Below are 18,598 nucleotides of genomic sequence, written 5' to 3'. Positions count from 1 at the left end.
CAGCTCAGCGGCTGCTCAACTTGGGCCGGACATCGAACTGCTATTGCTCAGAGCTCAAACTCTTGAGCGAGCTCTTAACCAACTGAGCCACTCGGCCAGCCCCTAGAGTTGCTTTTAGAGGAGGCCTCTCCTTGTAGTTCATGTGCTATAGATCTTTGAACAAACACTGGTCATTATCAGCCCACAGTGTTAAGTGCTACTACTGGGTTGTCGGAAAAGTCATGATGCATTTTTGCAACGAAAAACATAGAAAAAATATGTCATGACTTTTCTGACAACCCAATATTTGCTCAGCAGAAGCACTTAGGTTCATAAGAAATATATTTATTAATGAAAATTAGTGAAGTTTATGAAGTTTGCTAATTTAAGCACTAAAAGTTATGATTAATATTTAATAGATTCTCAAGTAGCTGACAGTTTTATTTTTAATGGAAACTAAAATTTATTAAAGTTTTTTTAATAATATTTTTAAAGTTAACACACACGGTCAACTATTTTAAACTTTGACTTTTTTAAATAGTAAAAACTAATTCTCAATGCATTCACTCAAGTCTGCTTTCCTAGAAGACAACTACTGTTACCAGTTTCTTGGGTATTCAAAAGTTTTTATGCATATAGAAGCATGTAATACCCCTTTCTCTACTTTTAAAAACTGTTTTGCCTCAGTGGATATATATGCTTTATCTACAATATCATCAAATACCTTGCTTTTTTCAGTTTTTCCATTGTTCATTTCAGCACATAGACATTTACATCAGTCTCTTTCTACCTATCACATATTGTCATTGAATGGATATATAATGGAAGCCTCTTAGATGCTTGGATTTTACTTTTTCATTGGTTGTAAAGCTTAATTATCAAATGATTATAAGCGTACAAGGGAAATACAGACTGGTATAGAGGACCTTATGAAATCATGACAGGCTAACTTCTTTAATGACAGGGTTTTCAGACTCTTTATCAGGGGAAAGCTGTGGTTCTAATAAGTAATCTGCCTTTCAGCTAGGCATTCAAGTCTCTCTTGAAACATTTTATTAAAATGAGGAAATTTTGACTTGAGATGATGTGACTGAATGGATTCATTACTAATTAACTGATCACATATGATAACGGTTGAATAATTTTCTGAAAGAGCCCAGATTTATGAGTTTTGTGCTCTTCAACAGCTATAGACAAAGTTTGGCATCATGTTTAGAAAGCTTGTGGGTAAGAGTATACTGTGAAAATTGTTTCCTACCTCTGTTCCTTAGTCATTTACTTCTCTTCCCTGAAGGAACTAATGTTTTTAGTTTGTTGTGAGTTCTTCAAGAATTTTTTAATGCATATACAAACAAATACACAGACACACACTCTCCCACTCCCCTTTAAAAAATACAGATAGAAAACATTTTGTACATTCTATTTCTTTTGCTTTATTTCCATGAAATATACCTGGTGATGTTTCTGTATCAATATAGAAAGCATAGCATAAGGAGAGCATCTTCATTTGTTTTGATGGTTATATATTATTCCATTCTATGGATATATGATAAATAGTTTTGGGGTTTTTTAAACCAGTGCCCTAAAACCAAGATATTAGGTTACTTCTGCTTTTTTGCTATGCTACTTCAAATAATCCTGTAGTGCCATTTCACATGTGAAAATTTATGAGTGCAATAAAACTTCTCTGAAAGAATTGCAGGATCAAAGTATGTGCATTTATAGTTTTTAGAGCTATTGCTGAATTTCCAACCTCATAGAGGTTGTACCAAATTACACTCCCATTACCAATTAAGAGCGTCATTAGAAATTTAACAGTAGTTACCCCAGCTATACTCAAAAGGTTACTTGTAGGATATCTCCAGTAAATGCCTGTTGCCTCTGACTGAACGTTTTCAGTGATGGGCATTCACTACTTTTCAAAATAGCCCATTTTATTTTGTGATAATTTGGTTCTTGGCGCTTTCTTATATGGAGTAAAAATGTTTTTCAAGCTGTTGCTCATTGGTGTTTTGTTTTTTTTTTTCTTGTGCTATTAAAAAGTCTAACCCTCTTACAAGGTAATTTTCTTAATATCTGAAGGCAGCATATTGTGTTTTTTCTTTACCATTCTGTTTATTCATCATTCTTTGAGCTCTTCTCCATAGGATATGGCTTGAAGTACTTTTACTGTCTTGGTTGTTCCACTTTATCCCAGTGGTTTCCCAAATTATCCATGCTTTTTGAAAATGTACTATCCAGTGTGGTGTTTCCAAGTATGATTCCAGTGCTGTGTAAAGCCGGGCTGTCTTCTCTTCTGCTGTAGTTCTGTTTATGCAGGGCAGAAAACTTTTCTAAATACTACATTTTCCCAAATGCCATTGAAATGTGCTACTAGTAGAAAGTAATTTCTCTGAAGCGCTCTTTGCAGGCATCTTTTACAGATTATCTCAGTTCCTTTTTTCCTAGTTTTTTGTATTGGTTTTCCAACTCAGTTTTAACGATTGGTTAACTTTATGCATTATCAGAAAAGCACAATGTGATCAACAGGAACATCGGTTAGAAATATGGGTATCACTAAATTAAGACTTGTGATTGTAAAATTACCAGGTTCCAAGACCAAAGATAAAATTAATGAAAGGAGAAGGTGGACAAAATCTGCTGGAATCGATGGCCTATGATCGTCTGAGCCAATCAGGTAATAGTAATGTTTAAATGATTTTATTTTAAAAAGAAGACAAGAAAATTTTTTTAAAAAGAAAAAAAAGGAATGTATCTTATGATAATGTCTTCTCTCTGTTCAGGAGATAATTTGTGATAATCATTTGTTTCTCTTTGCCGTATTGGATTAGGGCAAGAGAACACAAAGAATTAGAAGAAATGGTATATTCTGAAAAAGGAACAAATATTTGATATTGTTTGCTCCCAGATGGAGAAACTCCTTAACCCTTACTTTATCTAGTTGCTAGAGCAGCAGTTCTCAACCTTCCTAATGCTGCGACCCCTTAATACAGTTCCTCATGTTGTGGTGACCCCCAACCATAAAATTATTTTCGTTGCTACTCTATAACTGTAGTTTTGCTACTGTTATGAATCATAATGTAAATATCTTTTTGTTTTCCGATGGTCTTAGGCGACCCCTGTGAAAGGGTCGTTCGACCCCCAAAGGGGTCGCAACCCACAGGTTGAGAACCGCTGTGCTAGAGCCTCCATCTGAATATTTTAAAACAGATCCTGAACTAAGAATAATTATTGGTTTGCCAACCTTTTAATATCATGTGCCTGAAAGACACTGCTATGAGGGAGACAAAGATGAAGAAGATACAGATCTATCTCTTAAGGAACTGACAGTTGGGAAGATAGTAGATTATACTCACATTCTGTTAGGCTCTTGGAATTTGTAGATTTATTCTCAGTTTTGACTATTTGGGATAGATTCTGAAGGTGTATTATGTTATCTGGTTTTAGTAAGGCAAAACTTCCAAGTTATTCATGTAGCCAGTGAATCAAGCAATGAACTGAAGAAGGATAATGCTTTCTGTAGGAAGCAGTTTTGACAAGAGTGAATGAACTTTGTAAAGAGCAAGAAGTAGTATTAAATCAAAGTTCGGCTGTTGGTGGTCTAAGCTTATATTGCTCTTCTATCCCACAGCCTCCTCTTTTGTGGGAGGTAGACTTTCAGTCCTTGAAGAAGTGATTCCATTTTTTTTTTCCTTATGTCTCCTGTCTACCTTTGCAGGGATGTCATAGGTGCCTTTGTAGGGTGTCAAGGTTAATAAAATGACCTGTGTTTTAATGTCTTTGATCTTGGCATTCCTGAGCTTGTCTCAGCAAACTTTGGAAAGAGATAATAGTCTGGTGGTAACTAAACCCTGACTGACCAGCAGAATTAACTCCAAGGAATGTTTTTGTTTGTTTTTAAACAGCTTAATTGAGATAAAATTAACATACTATATAATTCACCCATTTTAAGTATACAGGTTATTGGATTTTTAGTATGTTCATAGAATTGTGCAACCTTCACCACAATTTTAAAACATTTTTATCACCTCATAAAGCAACCTCATACCCATTAGCAGTCACTTCCCATTTCCCCCCAAATCTAGTCCTAGGCAACCACTAATTTTCTGTATCTTTAGAATTCTCTATTCTGGATATTTCTTATAAATTGAATCATACAATATGTGGTCTTTTGTGACTGACTTCTTTTCAAGGTTCATCCGTGTTGTAGCATGTACTAGAACTTTATCTAAGGAGTGTTTTTGAAATAGATTCTATCACCCCAAACCTGTGGAATCAGAATCTCTGGGAGTGGGGCCTGGAAATGAATATATTTTAATAGCTTTTTAAAGGATAATTCTGACCAGCCAGGTTTAAAAATCAGTGTATCAGTCAGATCAGAGAATTTGAGTTTGGGCCTACCCTCTTATGTCCACTTTTAAATTCCACACTTTTCCATTTAAAATATAAACACTTTTGGCATTTTTCACACACATTCCTATCTTCTTTTTTGTTTCCTTTTACTGTAGCATGTAGACAGATACTATTAAAGCTGTAATCTAGATTTAGTTTTTGCATAAGCACCCTTTTTATTGTCCAGATGTGTTTGTTGGGTTGAAGGGTTAGGTCTCAGATAATTGTTATTTCCCCATAAGGGATATGAATAAAACTGTGGAGGGATATGAGTAAAAACAATCTGTGTATTTTAAATGAAGGAAATAATTTGTTTTTCTATGAGTAAAAACAACCTGTGTATTTTAAATGATGGAAATAATTTGTTTTTCAGGGCACATGCTGCTAAACTTAAGTCGTGACAAGCAAGATTTCTTAAAGGAGGTTGTAGAATCATTTGCAAATAAAAGCGGGCAGTCTGCATTGTATGATGCTCTGTTTTCCAGTCAGTTATCTAAGGATAGCTCTTTCCTTGGTAGTGATGATATTGGAAACGTTGATATACAAGCACCAGAGCTTGGTGATTTGGCTAGATATGATATTGGTAAGTTGGAATTTTCAAAGGAAAATGTTTGCATCTTAATCCTTTTATATTAGGAAAAAAATAGAAACAGAAAGGGAAATAAATTGCCCATAATCCCATTACCCAGAAATAGTGACTTAATATTTTCCTGTATTCCTTTCAGGTTTTTTTGAGGGGGGGGGGTGGTGGTGGCATATGTATTTCTTCTAAATAGTTGTTTATACTGTACATATGATTTGTCTTTTTCCAGGAATTCTCTCCCATTGTATCTGTCTCTGTAAATAATGACTTTTAATGGCAATATAATGTTTCATGAATTTGGCCATCATTTGCTTGCCACTTTTTGTTGTTGGACATCTAAGTTTCCGTTTTTGTCTTTGTTAAAAATATACTGTGATGAGAACTTTAATACACAAGTAAAGTGTCTCCTTTTCAAATTTTTGAGTGGATACCTAAAAAACAGAATCACTGGGACAAACTTGATGAACATTTTAAGTCTCTTGCAAATTGCCGTATTGCCAGAAAGGCTGTACCTCTTCATGCTTCCAGACGTGCGTAACTTTTACAGTATTGAATATCTTCTGCAAGAAAAGATCTCTTTACTGCCCTAATGGATTCATGTAGTGGTATCCCATTGTTTTAATGACTACTGAAAGGGAAATTCATTGTTTCAAGATTTCTTTATTGGGTGGTGGTTCTTTATTTGGCACCTGTCAGATTTTATTTTTGAATTCTAGTAAGCCTCTTTTTTTTTCTTAACCTTGAAAAGAACTTCCTCCATAATAACTTTCTATTAAAATTCCTAGATACATAAAATGTGAATACCTTTAATAAGAACGTGGGACTTACCATAGCAATTTCCCCCAGCTCTGATTTAGAAAATTAGTTATAAAATTAAGGTACATTGAATGTAAGTCAGTTGTTGGCAAAACTGATGGCACAAATGAAGTCTTCAAAACCTCAAGCCCCCTTTTCCCTTTTATTTCAGGTGCTATTCGAGCACATAATGGTAACCTTCAGCACCTTACCTGGCTTGGCTTACAATGGAATTCATTGCCTGCCTTACCTGCAATTCGAAAATGGCTAAAACAGCTTTTTCATCATTTGCCCCAGGAAACCTCAAGACTTGAAACAAATGCACCTGAATCAATATGTATTTTAGATCTCGAAGTAAGCAAATATTTTAACAAATTAAGTATTTTGGGTTTTGTTTAATTTTTTCTAACTTGAATTTATTTTTCTTTAAATAAAACAGGTATTTTTGCTTGGAGTTATATATACCAGCCACTTACAATTAAAGGAGAAATGTAGTTCTCACTACAACTTCTATCAGCCACTATGCTTGCCACTTCCTGTATGTAAGCAGCTTTGTACAGAGAGACAAAAGTCTTGGTGGGATGCAGTTTGTAATCTAATTCACAGAAAAGCAATGTAAGTAGTAAAACAAAAATATTCCTTTAACTTACTGAGTAGGTTTTTTATTTAAAAACCTATTTAATTTAAAAACTTATTCTCTAGATACTTAATTTTCATGTGAAGATTTAATTTAATTAACATGTGATGATTAAAATGTAAGTGTTTAAATGCATGTTTATAAATCAGTTTTATTAAATAAAACTTTTTAGCCCGGGAACCTCAGCAAAATTGCGACTTCTAGTTCAGCATGACATAAATACTCTAAGGGGCCAGGAAAAACACGGCCTTCAACCTGTTCTGCTTATACGTTGGGCACAGTACCTTCAGAAAACGGTGAGTTATTAAAGTGTAAGCATTTTTAAGAACATTACCTTATTTTTTAAGAAATTGTAAACTTTTCATTGAAAGTCATTTAGTTCTAAAAACACTAGCAGCTTATTCAGATTATGCCAGGTGAAATACATTTTCTTAATCTTGCCACATAGTAGTTAACATAGTTAATACATAAGCACTTAGAACAGTGCCTGGCACAGTAAATGTTATGTAAATATTAACTGTTATTACTTAATAATCAAGTAATGATAATTATTGTCCAGTCTGGAAATTTTTGATGTTCAGTAGCACAAAGGCTTTATAGCTAAGGGCTTATAGATCTTTCTAAATCTGTCCTGAAAGTCTGTTCAGAACTTTCTAAAAGTCTGTTCTGTGACAAGAGGCGGTGTAGATGTTTAGCCCTTTGATCAAACTGTGACACTTAGAGAGCAGCAGGTTTTGGCTGTTTAAAAATGGCAACTTTTAAAAAGTAGATTGGGCTGCCTATTGGGTTAGTGTCATTGAAAGTGTTTTAAAACTTGGGTCTAGAATGATCGTTGGTATTAAGGTGGTTGGTTAGTTATTGTAGCATTTGGAAAGTTGAGCATATGACTTGAGATTCTGTTTTGCCTTGATTTGAAATTTTAACCAGTTGTTTACACCACTTATAAATGAATTTTTAGATCTGATCATTTGTGTTCCTTTGGTTGTATGTTTCTAACTTTCTATTTTAGGGCAGCGGTCTTAATTCTTTTTATGACCAACGGGAATACATAGGCAGAAGTGTTCATTACTGGAAGAAGGTTTTGCCATTGTTGGAGATAATCAAAAAGAAAAGCAGTATTCCTGAACCTATTGACCCTCTGTTTAAACATTTTCATAGTGCAGACATCCAGGTAAGGGAGGGTCTCTTTGTGAATTAACTGGGATGTGGATTTCCAGCTTATAAACAAGGAAATGGAAGTATACGTAAATTAATTGCTTATTTGATGGTAGTCTTGTTTCCTAAATCCACTAGCTGTCACAAATAAAATATTGCAGAAAAGCTGAGATGTTAATCTCATTAGATCATATAAAATCTTTGGGAAATCATTTGGTTTGATATTCTGGGTAGAGGCAATTTGACTAAAAATTATTAAATGTGTTCAGGTATCTGAAATTGGTGAATATGAAGAAGAAGCACATATAACATCTGCTATATTGGATGCAGTTAATGGAAATATAGAAGATGCTATGACTGCTTTTGAGTCTATAAAAAACGTTGTTTCTTATTGGAATCTTGCACTGGTAAGTAGATGTGGTACTTGAATTAAAAGTTTTTTTAATTTTAAAAACATGATTGTTTCATAAAAGTATTCTTTGTGTAGATTTTTCACAGAAAAGCAGAAGACATTGAAAATGATGCTCTTTCTCCTGAAGAACAAGAAGAATGCAAAAATTACCTGAGAAAGACGAGGGACTACCTAATAAAGATTTTAGATGACAGTGATTCAGATCTTTCAGTAAAGAAAGTAAGTTGTAGGTTGTCTATTCTTTCTTATTATTGATAATTGGGCGATAATTATTTTTTTTTTTAATTTTTTTTTTTTAGCTGAGCCATCCTGCCACCTGTTGGCAGCTCAGCGACTGCTCAGCTCGGGCTGACTCGAACCGCTGTTGCTCAGAGCTCAAACTCTTGAGCGAGCTCTTAACCAACTGAGCCACTCAGCCGGCCCTGGGCGATAATTATTTTTGCCTTGGTTTTATATTTTGGTAATTTCCAAAATGCTCAGTAATACCGTATTAATGCCCAGAAGGGGTGTATGTGTAAATATTTAATTAGCGTTGCTTTGCCTTAGGGTTTGGTGAGTTTGATTTTAGATTGAGAGTCTAGTTTTATAGTGTTGTAAAAATACTTGTTGGGAGAATTAGGAAATGTTTCTAAGGTAGGACATTTATTTTTGTTATCGTGGCAATCTAATCAAAGCAAATGCTACCTAAAGACTAGTTCTTAATGAATTTCGTAGTTAAACATTTTACGGAAATCGAAAGTAGATGGCTGACAACTTACCGTTTCTTCTGTTCACCATCTGCTGTGGACTGTCTTTTTTCTAACTATCAGCAGTTTGAGACTGTCATGATGGTATTAACTTCAATTATATTAAATTTTACAACTATTTTGGTGATTAATTTGTGTTGCTGCTTTTGGATTAGGATTTATGTTGCCTGGTGCATTCTAGCATTTGTATTTCTCCCCCCATTCAAAATCAATTAGTGAACATCAGTAACTTATTTTGTTCACATTGAAAAATTTCCCAAGTTAACATTCTTCTGCAATTATTATGGCTAAGAGAAAGAATAGAAACAGCATAGACTTTAGAGTCAGAAGATTAAGTATGTACATAGCAGTTTCATGTCTGTTATTACATAAAGTATAAAGTGCTTGTTATACAAAAGTGAGAAAAAGGAATTAAATTAATATAATAAAAAAATTTCATTTATTTAAGAATTTTTATTTTGGTATTTTTGCAAACTGAGGCCCTTGATTATGCCTTTTGTTTTTAGTTGCCTGTGTCCCTGGAGACTGTGAAAGAGATGTTTAGTTCAGTCATGCAGGAACTTGATGACTATAGTGAAGGAGGTCCTCTTTATAAAAATGGTTCTTTGCAAAATGCTGATTCAGAAATAAAACATTCTACACCATCACCCACCAAATATTCTCTATCACCAAGTAAAAGTTATAAGGTAAGTGGGAAAGAGATGAATCACACTGCAGAATATGTTTCTGTTCTAAATGTTTTAAATACTGTTTTTTTTATTTTTTTAGTATTCTCCTAAAACACCACCTCGATGGGCAGAAGATCAAAATTCTTTACTGAGAACGATCTACCAACAAGTAGAGGCCATTAAGGTAAATCACTTAATTTCTCTAAATTGTGCCTCCCTTTTTCCAAGATTCCTTCTTTGACCACTCTCTCAGTTTTTTTTCTTAAGCTGTTCTAAATATCCCTCTGCCATGCTACTATAGAATCATACTATGCTTTACATACCTCCATATTGACACCGTATTTTTGAGATTACTTATATCTGCTCCTCCACCAGATGTGAATCCTTCAAAGGTACAGACTCTTTTATCCAAAACAGCATTGATCCTGGCACAGAGGAGGTCTCCAAGTGATTGACTTGAACTAGCGAAATACACTAATCATAACCTTGGTCTATGAGTTCATTTTTTAGACTGGTTGTGTGTGTCAAATTTATAGCTAGGAATTGATAGGTGGTCTAAGCTTCAGAAAATCTCTATCTTTTTAATACTTTAATGTGAATTTGACTTAATTATGTAAGGAATAGTTTTATGTACATGATCTTATTTTAACTATATGAAAGTGACCTTACTGTAAAGCTCAAAAGAGCTTTACTTCTTTGGAATTGGAAGTACAAATTCATGCTCATCGAGCAAGAACTAAATCACTCAAATTTCTAAAGTTACACCAAGGAAGTTGATATGTATATGATTATTACAGTGCTATCAGCAATGTGTGAAAATTAAAAAAATTCTGTTTGGTGGGGAACAAACTTGAATTTGCATAAAGATTTTGAATGTTAATTTTGGCCTATTATGATACTACATACAATCTTGACTTATATAGGTTTAAGGCACCCAACATTGTATTCTGTGGAAGGTTAGGGACGCACTAGTCCATGTGCCTCAAAAGCTGAGTTCTAGTATTAACTCTGCCACTAACTAATGATTTGGGACCAGGCCCTTGCTTATCTTTCTGTCTGGCTTTTCATCTGTTAAGTGAGAATTGTTGAAACCAGTTCTCATTCCATTTTCTAGTTTGAATTGTTAAAATTATGATTATAGCATTAACTGCATATTTAAAACTATGGTCCAAATACTGGTAGTGACCAGTGAAGTTTTCCAGGTGATTTCACCAGTTTCTTATTTATGATTGTACAGCATTGGGACTAGACACAGATGAATGGAGAAAAATTTATTTAGCTTGAAAATTTGAAAGATTTTTGACCCCAATAGTTATGGCTTTTGGGAAATTAGTATTTAAAATCCCCTTAAGAAGAAGGTAGCAGACATGCTAGATCTGTCTCTGACGTCATTTATTATAATTGGTCAGATACCTGGGCCGATATAGAGATATTTGATACTGTTTTCAAAAGGGACCTGTTGTCCGATACTACTATAGTTTTTTGTTTTTTCTTTCTTTTTTTTTCTTTTTTTTTTTTTTTAAGAAAAAGATATAGTTTCTTGATACATACCTGTTTTGTAAAGGGATGTTTTGTAGGTTCTGTGGTTGGGGTGAGTGTTGTACATAAAATGACAAATCTGATAGCTAGCCACATAGCTACCATTAGAAGACAATATTTCTGCGATTTTGTCTAGGCAGCAGAGTGGTGTTAAGAAAATGCTTTTGGAGTAAAATCTGGTTTGAATTCTTTCTCTGCCATTTCCTTCATCTTTTTTTTTCTCATTCTAAGGTGTAAATTACTATTACTAATGTAACTGTAAGGATTAAGAATTTAAGTGCCTGGAATATATTATTCTATACATAATATATTCTGAGCAAATATTAGCTGTTTCCCTTGACCTAGTGGAGCATTTGAGCATCACCTTGAAGGATAAGTGTTTTGTTACATCAGATGTGGATAAGTGGAAAGCTAGTATTGGAAGGTAATTTGGAATGTTGAGTAGTCCATTTGGACTAGGAATATGCTAGAAGGATATTTAGGATAATACCGTCAATGTCAGGGAAAGATGTTTAATTTGTAGGTACTTGTTTTATTGAGCATGGAAGTGTCTTGGCTAGAACTGAACTTTAGAAAGATTAATTCAGGCAAGTGTAGAATGGAGATGAGTTTACTCAGTTTAGGTTAGAGCTAACTCTTTAATCTAGTAATGAGTGAATTAGGTAATGATACTAAGGAATGAAAGAATGGGAGCAAATAATTCTTTAACAGATTAAGGATTATGTCTTAAATTAGCACCTGGTACTCAGATCTTTTGACGTGATATAATTGCTTAAAATTCTTTTTTTTTTCTTCTTCCAACAGAAAGAAATGCAGGAATTGAAACGAAATAGTAGTAACTCAGGATCCCCTCATCGCTGGCCTACAGAATGTTATGGACCGGAGTCAGTGCCTGATGGATATCAGGGATCACAATCTTTTCAGGGGACTCAACTAACAGGTGAGTTAGCAACTGGGATAATTCCAGATGTTAGTAAAATCTCTGTACTTCCCCCTCTAAATAGATAACTTGTGAAATCACCTTGTCTGTGTATATTTGTTTGTTTTCATGTCTATATATGTCTGCCTATGTGTTACTTAAGCTATATTTGGTATTAATGAGATAGTTTTATAAATCCAGGCAGAAATAAAACAAGCTGTGTCTGATCCTGTGTGTATAAAGACTTAAAGAACTCTTTGATGCACATGTCAGAGATGCTGAGACTGAGGTGGCATTATTTCTTATAATTGAAAAATGTTGACTGATATCGTTATGCATTAAGAGATGCCTGATTAGAAACTTAAACTTCTTGGGAATTATTTTGACGATATGCTCAGAGGAAATCTTGTTTGTTTTGAAATACCATGGTGTTACATAGAAGGAAGAAGTTGGTTTTTTTTGTTGTTTTTTAAAGATTTTATTGGGGAATTGGGGGAGAGGAACAGACAAGTTGCTGTCCTTTTTGTTATTCAGTCTAGTTGTGGAGGACATTGCTTTACTGGCCCATGTTGGTATTATCATTGCGCTCTTCCCGGATGAGGCAGATCAGTCGCCGGCCTCTGGACGGCCGCTCATAGCAGCTCTTGGCAGCTCACACCGTCTGCTGGCTGCTCACGCTGGTTGCCAGCCACTCACGGTAGCTCACGGCAGCCCACTGCAGCAGGGGCTGCAGCCTATGCGCCCTGGCGACTCATGGCAGCCCAGCTCCAGGTCGAGCTATTATTCACCATCTTATCTGTAGAGGGCAGTGTCACTGGTCCTCATGTGGGATCCGAACCGGGGCCTTGCTGCTGCTCAGAGCTGGCGTCCCAAGCCAGCTCTTAACCAACGTGCCACTTGGCCAGCTCAAGAAGGAAGAAGTTTGAATTTAGACCTTACTGGATTTCGAAGTTGTGCTGTATCACCAACCTCTCTGAACCAGCTTGTCTATTTGAAACATGGAGGTAATACTTGACTCACATCGTAATTGTGAGCATTTGTGTAAGTGTGGGTCTTTATTAGGTGTTTACTTACAGTGTATAGTAAACACAATGAACCAAAGGGTACTAATGATTCCTCATGTAGGTTGTCTGTGTGCAAAAGTGCTTTGTGTATGTAGTGTTACTTAATCACAGTAACCCAGAGTGGTATGTACTATTATAAGCCCTAATTTTATATATGAGGAGATGGATTTAGAAAAGTTAGGTAACTTATCCATTATTGTTCAGCTATTTATTGATAGAGCTGGGTTCAAACTCCAATGGTCTAACTTTAAAACCATTCCCAGCATGATACATTGCCCCCAGGCACCCAGAAATAATGACAAAAATAGGTTTCTTTTACATGAGACAGATTTTTGAAATGGTAGCAGTGCATATTTTTTTCTAATTGGTTTTAACTCAGGAAAGATTTAGAATGGTATGGTCTAGTTTAGATTAGTACATTTGTATGATAGTTCATAGGGCCATACTTATTATGGCTGCCCCACTGTCCTCTTGTGATAAGTGTCTTCTAAATGGCAGGCAAAATAATAGAAAATCTTTGTAAAATCAAACTTACTAAATGTAATAAGTCATAGATAAACATATGAGATGTCAAGAGTTCAAACATTGCTCACTATATAGAGCCTTGTATAGAGAAGATACATAAACTGGCTAGCCTTTTCTAGGGCTTTTTGAGTGCTGTGTGGAATTGATCATTTGGCACCTTTTGGGTCAGTTTCCATTTATTCTTCTGTGTACAGGCATAAAAGGCCTTCTGATTGTTAAACATGAAAATAACATTCACATTGTCTCATTTTGTTCTTGCAATTACCCTATGAAATGTGTAGAAGCAGCAAATCTTCATTTTACAATTGAGAGAAATGGAGACTTCAAATAACTCATTGACAAGGTCACAAAGCAACTTTGTGGCCTGAAAGGAGGAGAGCTCAAGTCTCCTGATTCCCATTCTTGTGTTCACAGATGTTGCTTTCTAAATGAAAGTAAAAATATACCACAGTGGTCCTCTTCTTTCTAAAATAAGATGATAAAAAATGATTAATAAGCTTATAGGAAATATTAAGACATACTGAACAGTGTAAAGAAATCTAAATGCTAACAGTGTCACATTGAGTTCTGTTAACATTTTGGAGCATTTCCTTCCGGTCCATTCTCTTTGTATGCATAAAGAAGTTTTAATGAGATTTTTACTATATTATTATATTATATGTAGATGAGTAAGCCTGTTTTTAAGTATTTAAGTTCTGAGCATTTTTCTATTAAATGTCTTTTGAAAACTATTATTAATGAATACAAGGTATCCCATCATGTGGAAGTACTGCAAATCACATTCCCTTATTTTTGTTATTTTCAGGTTTTGCTATTATAAATAATGCTGTGGACACATTCCTAGGATTGTAGGGTATTTAAAAAATTCTTCTGTATTGGGAAATTGCTTTCCAGAAAAGCTATGCCAGTTTACACTCTTACCATCAATATCTGATCGTGCCCATCTCTTTGTACTCTTGCCTAGTGTTAACTATCATCAGTTTATAAAAACCTTTGCTAACTTTTAAGAACAAAATAGTATTCGTTTTTAAGTTTTTATTTTATTTTTTAAGTTTTATATTTTATATATAGACCATATAAACTATGCTCAATACTTTATAATCTTTTATATTTCCTGAAAAACCTGTTTATTTGGTGCTTTTTGTAGTAGGTTTATAAGAACTCTTAATTTTTCTTTACTTTTAGAGTCACTAGTCATGATAAAGTCACTAGTGAAGTTTCAAATTTTATGATTCTTGGCTCATATCTGTCAGCTTGTTCTGTGCCTGTTTTCTCCCCAGAATATACCAAAATAACCATCTTCACCAGGCGGTTCCATTAGTTTCCTAAATTCAGATTTGGGCTTCTTCAGCAATTTTTTAGACTGGCTAGACTTTTCTAGGTCTATTTCAGTGCTTCCAGGAATCATTTGTTTAGCATCCCTTGGGTCACAATTTCCATTTCTTCTTTTGTGTGAGGGCATAAATAGCCTTTGAGTTGTTTTGTTTTCTGGTAAAACTTGCATAAAACAGATCAAGGAAGTGACTGTTGGTAGTTTTGCCATCAACATTGAGTGTCTTCTAGTTGTTGATTTCTTGGCAAAATGCACACAAAACAGGTGGAGGAAATAGTTTGGACATCAACATGAGTGTTAGTCATGATGTGCCCTTTTTTTCCCCCCAAGGAACACACTTAGTGTTACTTGTGAGATCTTTTTCCATGAATTTGTTAGGGGAGTTTTGACCTGAACATTTTTAGCTTGAGTTTATAAATGCAACCTTGTCGTTGTGCAGGTTTTCAAGGCTCACTTCAAAACATGGCCCTGGGGCTGTCAGATGCATTTTGGTTCCTGACTGGTATATTCCCAATATTTCTAATGTTGGACATGACTGTGCTTTCACATCATACCTATTGTTCTTAGAAAATGGATCAATTGCTTACTTTCTTGCTGTTTTGATGCTTGTTGTGAGGTGCTTGTTCTTGTTGACCACTATGGTGCTATTCTCTTATTCCCCTTGTGTCATATTCCCTAGCTTGTCATTTGATAATCTTCTTTATGGTATATTTTGATGTATAGCAATTTTAAAAGAATCTATGTAGTTAAATTTTTCTTTGATTCCTATTGCTTTTGTATTTATAGTTATTGCCTAGATAGTTTTAATTACAGTATAGATTTTTTTTAACAGTATTTTCTTTCTTTTTTTCCTTTTTTTTTTTTTTTAGTTTCAACTACTGGCCCTCCAGTATATTATAGTCAGTCACCAGCATATAATTCCCAGTATCTTCTCAGACCAGCAGCTAATGTTACTCCCACAAAGGTAACAAGGAATAATTTGTACATTTATAAATATATCCTTTTTAATTGTTCAGGCTGCCTTCAGAGAAACTGAAGAAGTAGTTTTAGTATTAAAACTTACGTGTCCCACAAGATACAGATATTGTAAATTTCTCACCAGATATAGAAGTTATACTTCTTAGTTATCTTATTTGTATGTTACAATAAGTGTGAACATTTAGAATATTTTTAAATGGGGGTGGTGATGGTGAGGGTGGGTGAGTCATTCATCATTTTGCTGTGGCAGAAATAGGACAAGGATGTCCTTGCTGAACCATTATATTGTAAGTATTTCCAGGCCTGAAGTGGCTATATTACAATAGTTGAATGTGAAGCTTAAAGACAGGGGACTTGGATACATTTAGACCCTGCCTCTTCTGCTCACTGTGACCTTGGGCAACTGTCTTAACGTCTCTGTGCATTAGTTGCCTCATATGTAAAATGAGGATAATAATACCTCAATTCATAGGGTTTTTGAGGATCCTCATTTTGAGGATTAAAATGAGATAATATATGTAAAGTACTCAATAAATATTAGTCATCCTTATTGTTAACATCATTTGACACATTACTTGGGAATGAAAAAGATATTTTATGCATTTTATGCATTGTAGGAGAATTAAATGTTTAAGATGCTGTCATTAGTTAAGGCAATTTTTATTATATGCCAAGAAGGAATATAACTATAGGGTCGTCGGAAAAGTCATGACTCACTTTTGCAACGAAAAACAGAAAACTACGTCATTTCTTTTCCGACGACCCAATAGTATCTTTGTAGTAATGTTGTCTTCCTTTAATGATGCACTACACTACCTAATGATATGTTTACCCATAATACTCATATTTGTGGTTTGTGAGAATTGGTTTGCATCTATTATAGTTATCTGTAGTTTTGTGGACAACCTACAAAATTTTTAACTTTTTTCTTTTTTAGGGTCCAGTTTATGGCATGAATAGGCTTCCACCTCAACAGCATATTTATTCCTGTCAACAACAGATGCACACACCACCAGTGCAAAGCACATCTGCCTGTATGTTCTCTCAAGAGATGTATGGTCCTCCATTGCGTTTTGAGTCTCCTGCCACAGGGATTTTGTCACCCAGGGGTGATGATTACTTTAATTACAATGTTCAACAGACAAGCACAAACCCACCTTTGCCAGAACCAGGTTATTTCACAAAACCTCCAGTTGCAGCTCATGTTTCAGGATCTGCAGAATCTAAAGTTATAGAATTTGGAAAAACTAATTTTGTTCTGCCTGTGCCAGGTGAAGGAATAAGGCCATCTTTGACAGCACCTGCACATACGACACAGCCACCTCCTTTTAAATTTAACTCAAATTTCAAGTCAAATGATGGTGACTTCACGTTTTCCTCACCGCAGGTTGTGACACAGCCCCCTTCTATGGCTTACAGTAATAGCGAAAGTCTGTTGGGTCTCCTGACTTCAGATAAAACTTTGCAAGGAGATGGTTACGGTGGAGCAAAAGGTGGTCAGACCATTGGACCTCGAAGTCCATTCAATTTTGGATGCAAAAATGTACCTGGAATTCCATTTACTGAAAACATGGATCCAAATCAGCAAAAGAATTCTGGTTTTCATCGAAGTGATGATATGTTTACTTTCCATGGTCCAGGGAAATCAGTATTTGGAACACCTGTTCCAGAACTGGCCAGCAAAAATCATGAAATAGATGGAGGAAGTACCCATGGTGGTGATGATGATGATGATGGCCCCCACTTTGAGCCTGTGGTACCTCTTCCTGATAAGATTGAAGTAAAAACTGGTGAGGAAGATGAAGAAGAATTCTTTTGCAATCGTGCAAAATTGTACCGTTTTGATGCAGAATCCAAAGAATGGAAGGAACGTGGAATTGGCAATGTAAAAATACTGAGGCATAAAACATCTGGTAAAATTCGCCTTCTAATGAGACGAGAACAAGTATTAAAAATATGTGCAAATCATTACATCAGTCCAGATATGAAACTGGCACCAAATGCAGGATCAGACAAATCTTTTGTATGGCATACTTTTGATTATGCAGATGAGTCGCCCAAACCAGAACAACTTGCTATTAGATTCAAAACTCCTGAGGAAGCAGCACTTTTTAAGTGCAAGTTTGAAGAGGCCCAGAACATTTTAAAAGCCTCAGGAACAAAGGTAGCCACAACACCAAATCAGGCTATGAGAATCATAAAAGAACCCACAAGTCATGATAACAAGGATATTTCCAAATCTGATGTCAGAAACATTAATTTTGAATTTCAAGTACCAAAGAAAGAAGGGTCTTGGTGGCATTGTAACAGCTGCTCATTAAAGAATCCTGCAACTGCTAAGAAATGTGTTTCGTGCCAGAATGTAAACCCAAGCAATAAAGAGCTCCTTGGCCCACAATTAGTTGAAACTGTTTCTGCTTTTAAAACTGGCCCAGAAAATACTCCAGATAGGTTTGCTTTGATGACTCCAAAGAAAGAAGGTCACTGGGATTGTGGTATTTGTTTAGTGAGAAACGAACCTACTGTATCTAGATGCATTGCATGCCAGAATACAAAGTCTCCTAACAAAAGTGGATCTTCATTTGTTCAGCAACCTTCCTTTAAATTTGGGCAGGGAGATCTTCCTAAGTCTGTTAATGACTTCAGACCTGTTTTTTCAAAAAAGGAAGGACAGTGGGATTGCAGTATATGCCCTGTCCGGAACGAAGGGAGCTCTGCAACATGTGTTGCTTGTCAGAATCCAAGAAAACAAAGTTCACCCACTCCTTCTGTTTCAACACCTGCGTTTAAGTTTGGTGCTTCAGAGATAAGTAAAACTCCAAAGAGTGGATTTGAGGACATGTTTTCTAAGAAGGATGGACAGTGGGATTGCA

At 35.2% G+C, this 18,598-nt stretch overlaps 1 protein-coding gene across 1 annotated transcript in view; it reads left to right on the top strand.

Moving 5' to 3' along the window:
• The window catches only part of LOC109394058 (E3 SUMO-protein ligase RanBP2), a 79,971-nt gene that overhangs the window by 25,530 nt on the left and 35,843 nt on the right, over positions 1 to 18,598 (top strand). Inside the window, exons 8-19 of the mRNA XM_019663827.1 lie at positions 2,569 to 2,656; positions 4,745 to 4,954; positions 5,922 to 6,103; positions 6,189 to 6,364; positions 6,559 to 6,682; positions 7,396 to 7,557; positions 7,811 to 7,948; positions 8,029 to 8,172; positions 9,206 to 9,385; positions 9,468 to 9,551; positions 11,711 to 11,846; positions 15,617 to 15,711. Coding sequence (XP_019519372.1) covers positions 2,569 to 2,656; positions 4,745 to 4,954; positions 5,922 to 6,103; positions 6,189 to 6,364; positions 6,559 to 6,682; positions 7,396 to 7,557; positions 7,811 to 7,948; positions 8,029 to 8,172; positions 9,206 to 9,385; positions 9,468 to 9,551; positions 11,711 to 11,846; positions 15,617 to 15,711 — 1,719 coding nt within the window. The remainder of the gene's footprint in view (positions 1 to 2,568; positions 2,657 to 4,744; positions 4,955 to 5,921; positions 6,104 to 6,188; positions 6,365 to 6,558; positions 6,683 to 7,395; positions 7,558 to 7,810; positions 7,949 to 8,028; positions 8,173 to 9,205; positions 9,386 to 9,467; positions 9,552 to 11,710; positions 11,847 to 15,616; positions 15,712 to 18,598) is intronic.

This window comes from Hipposideros armiger, unplaced genomic scaffold (genome assembly GCF_001890085.2).
Source record: "Hipposideros armiger isolate ML-2016 unplaced genomic scaffold, ASM189008v1 scaffold_406, whole genome shotgun sequence".
In the NCBI taxonomy this organism is placed as follows: domain Eukaryota; kingdom Metazoa; phylum Chordata; class Mammalia; order Chiroptera; family Hipposideridae; genus Hipposideros; species Hipposideros armiger.
This window is presented reverse-complemented; position numbering and strand designations above follow the sequence as displayed.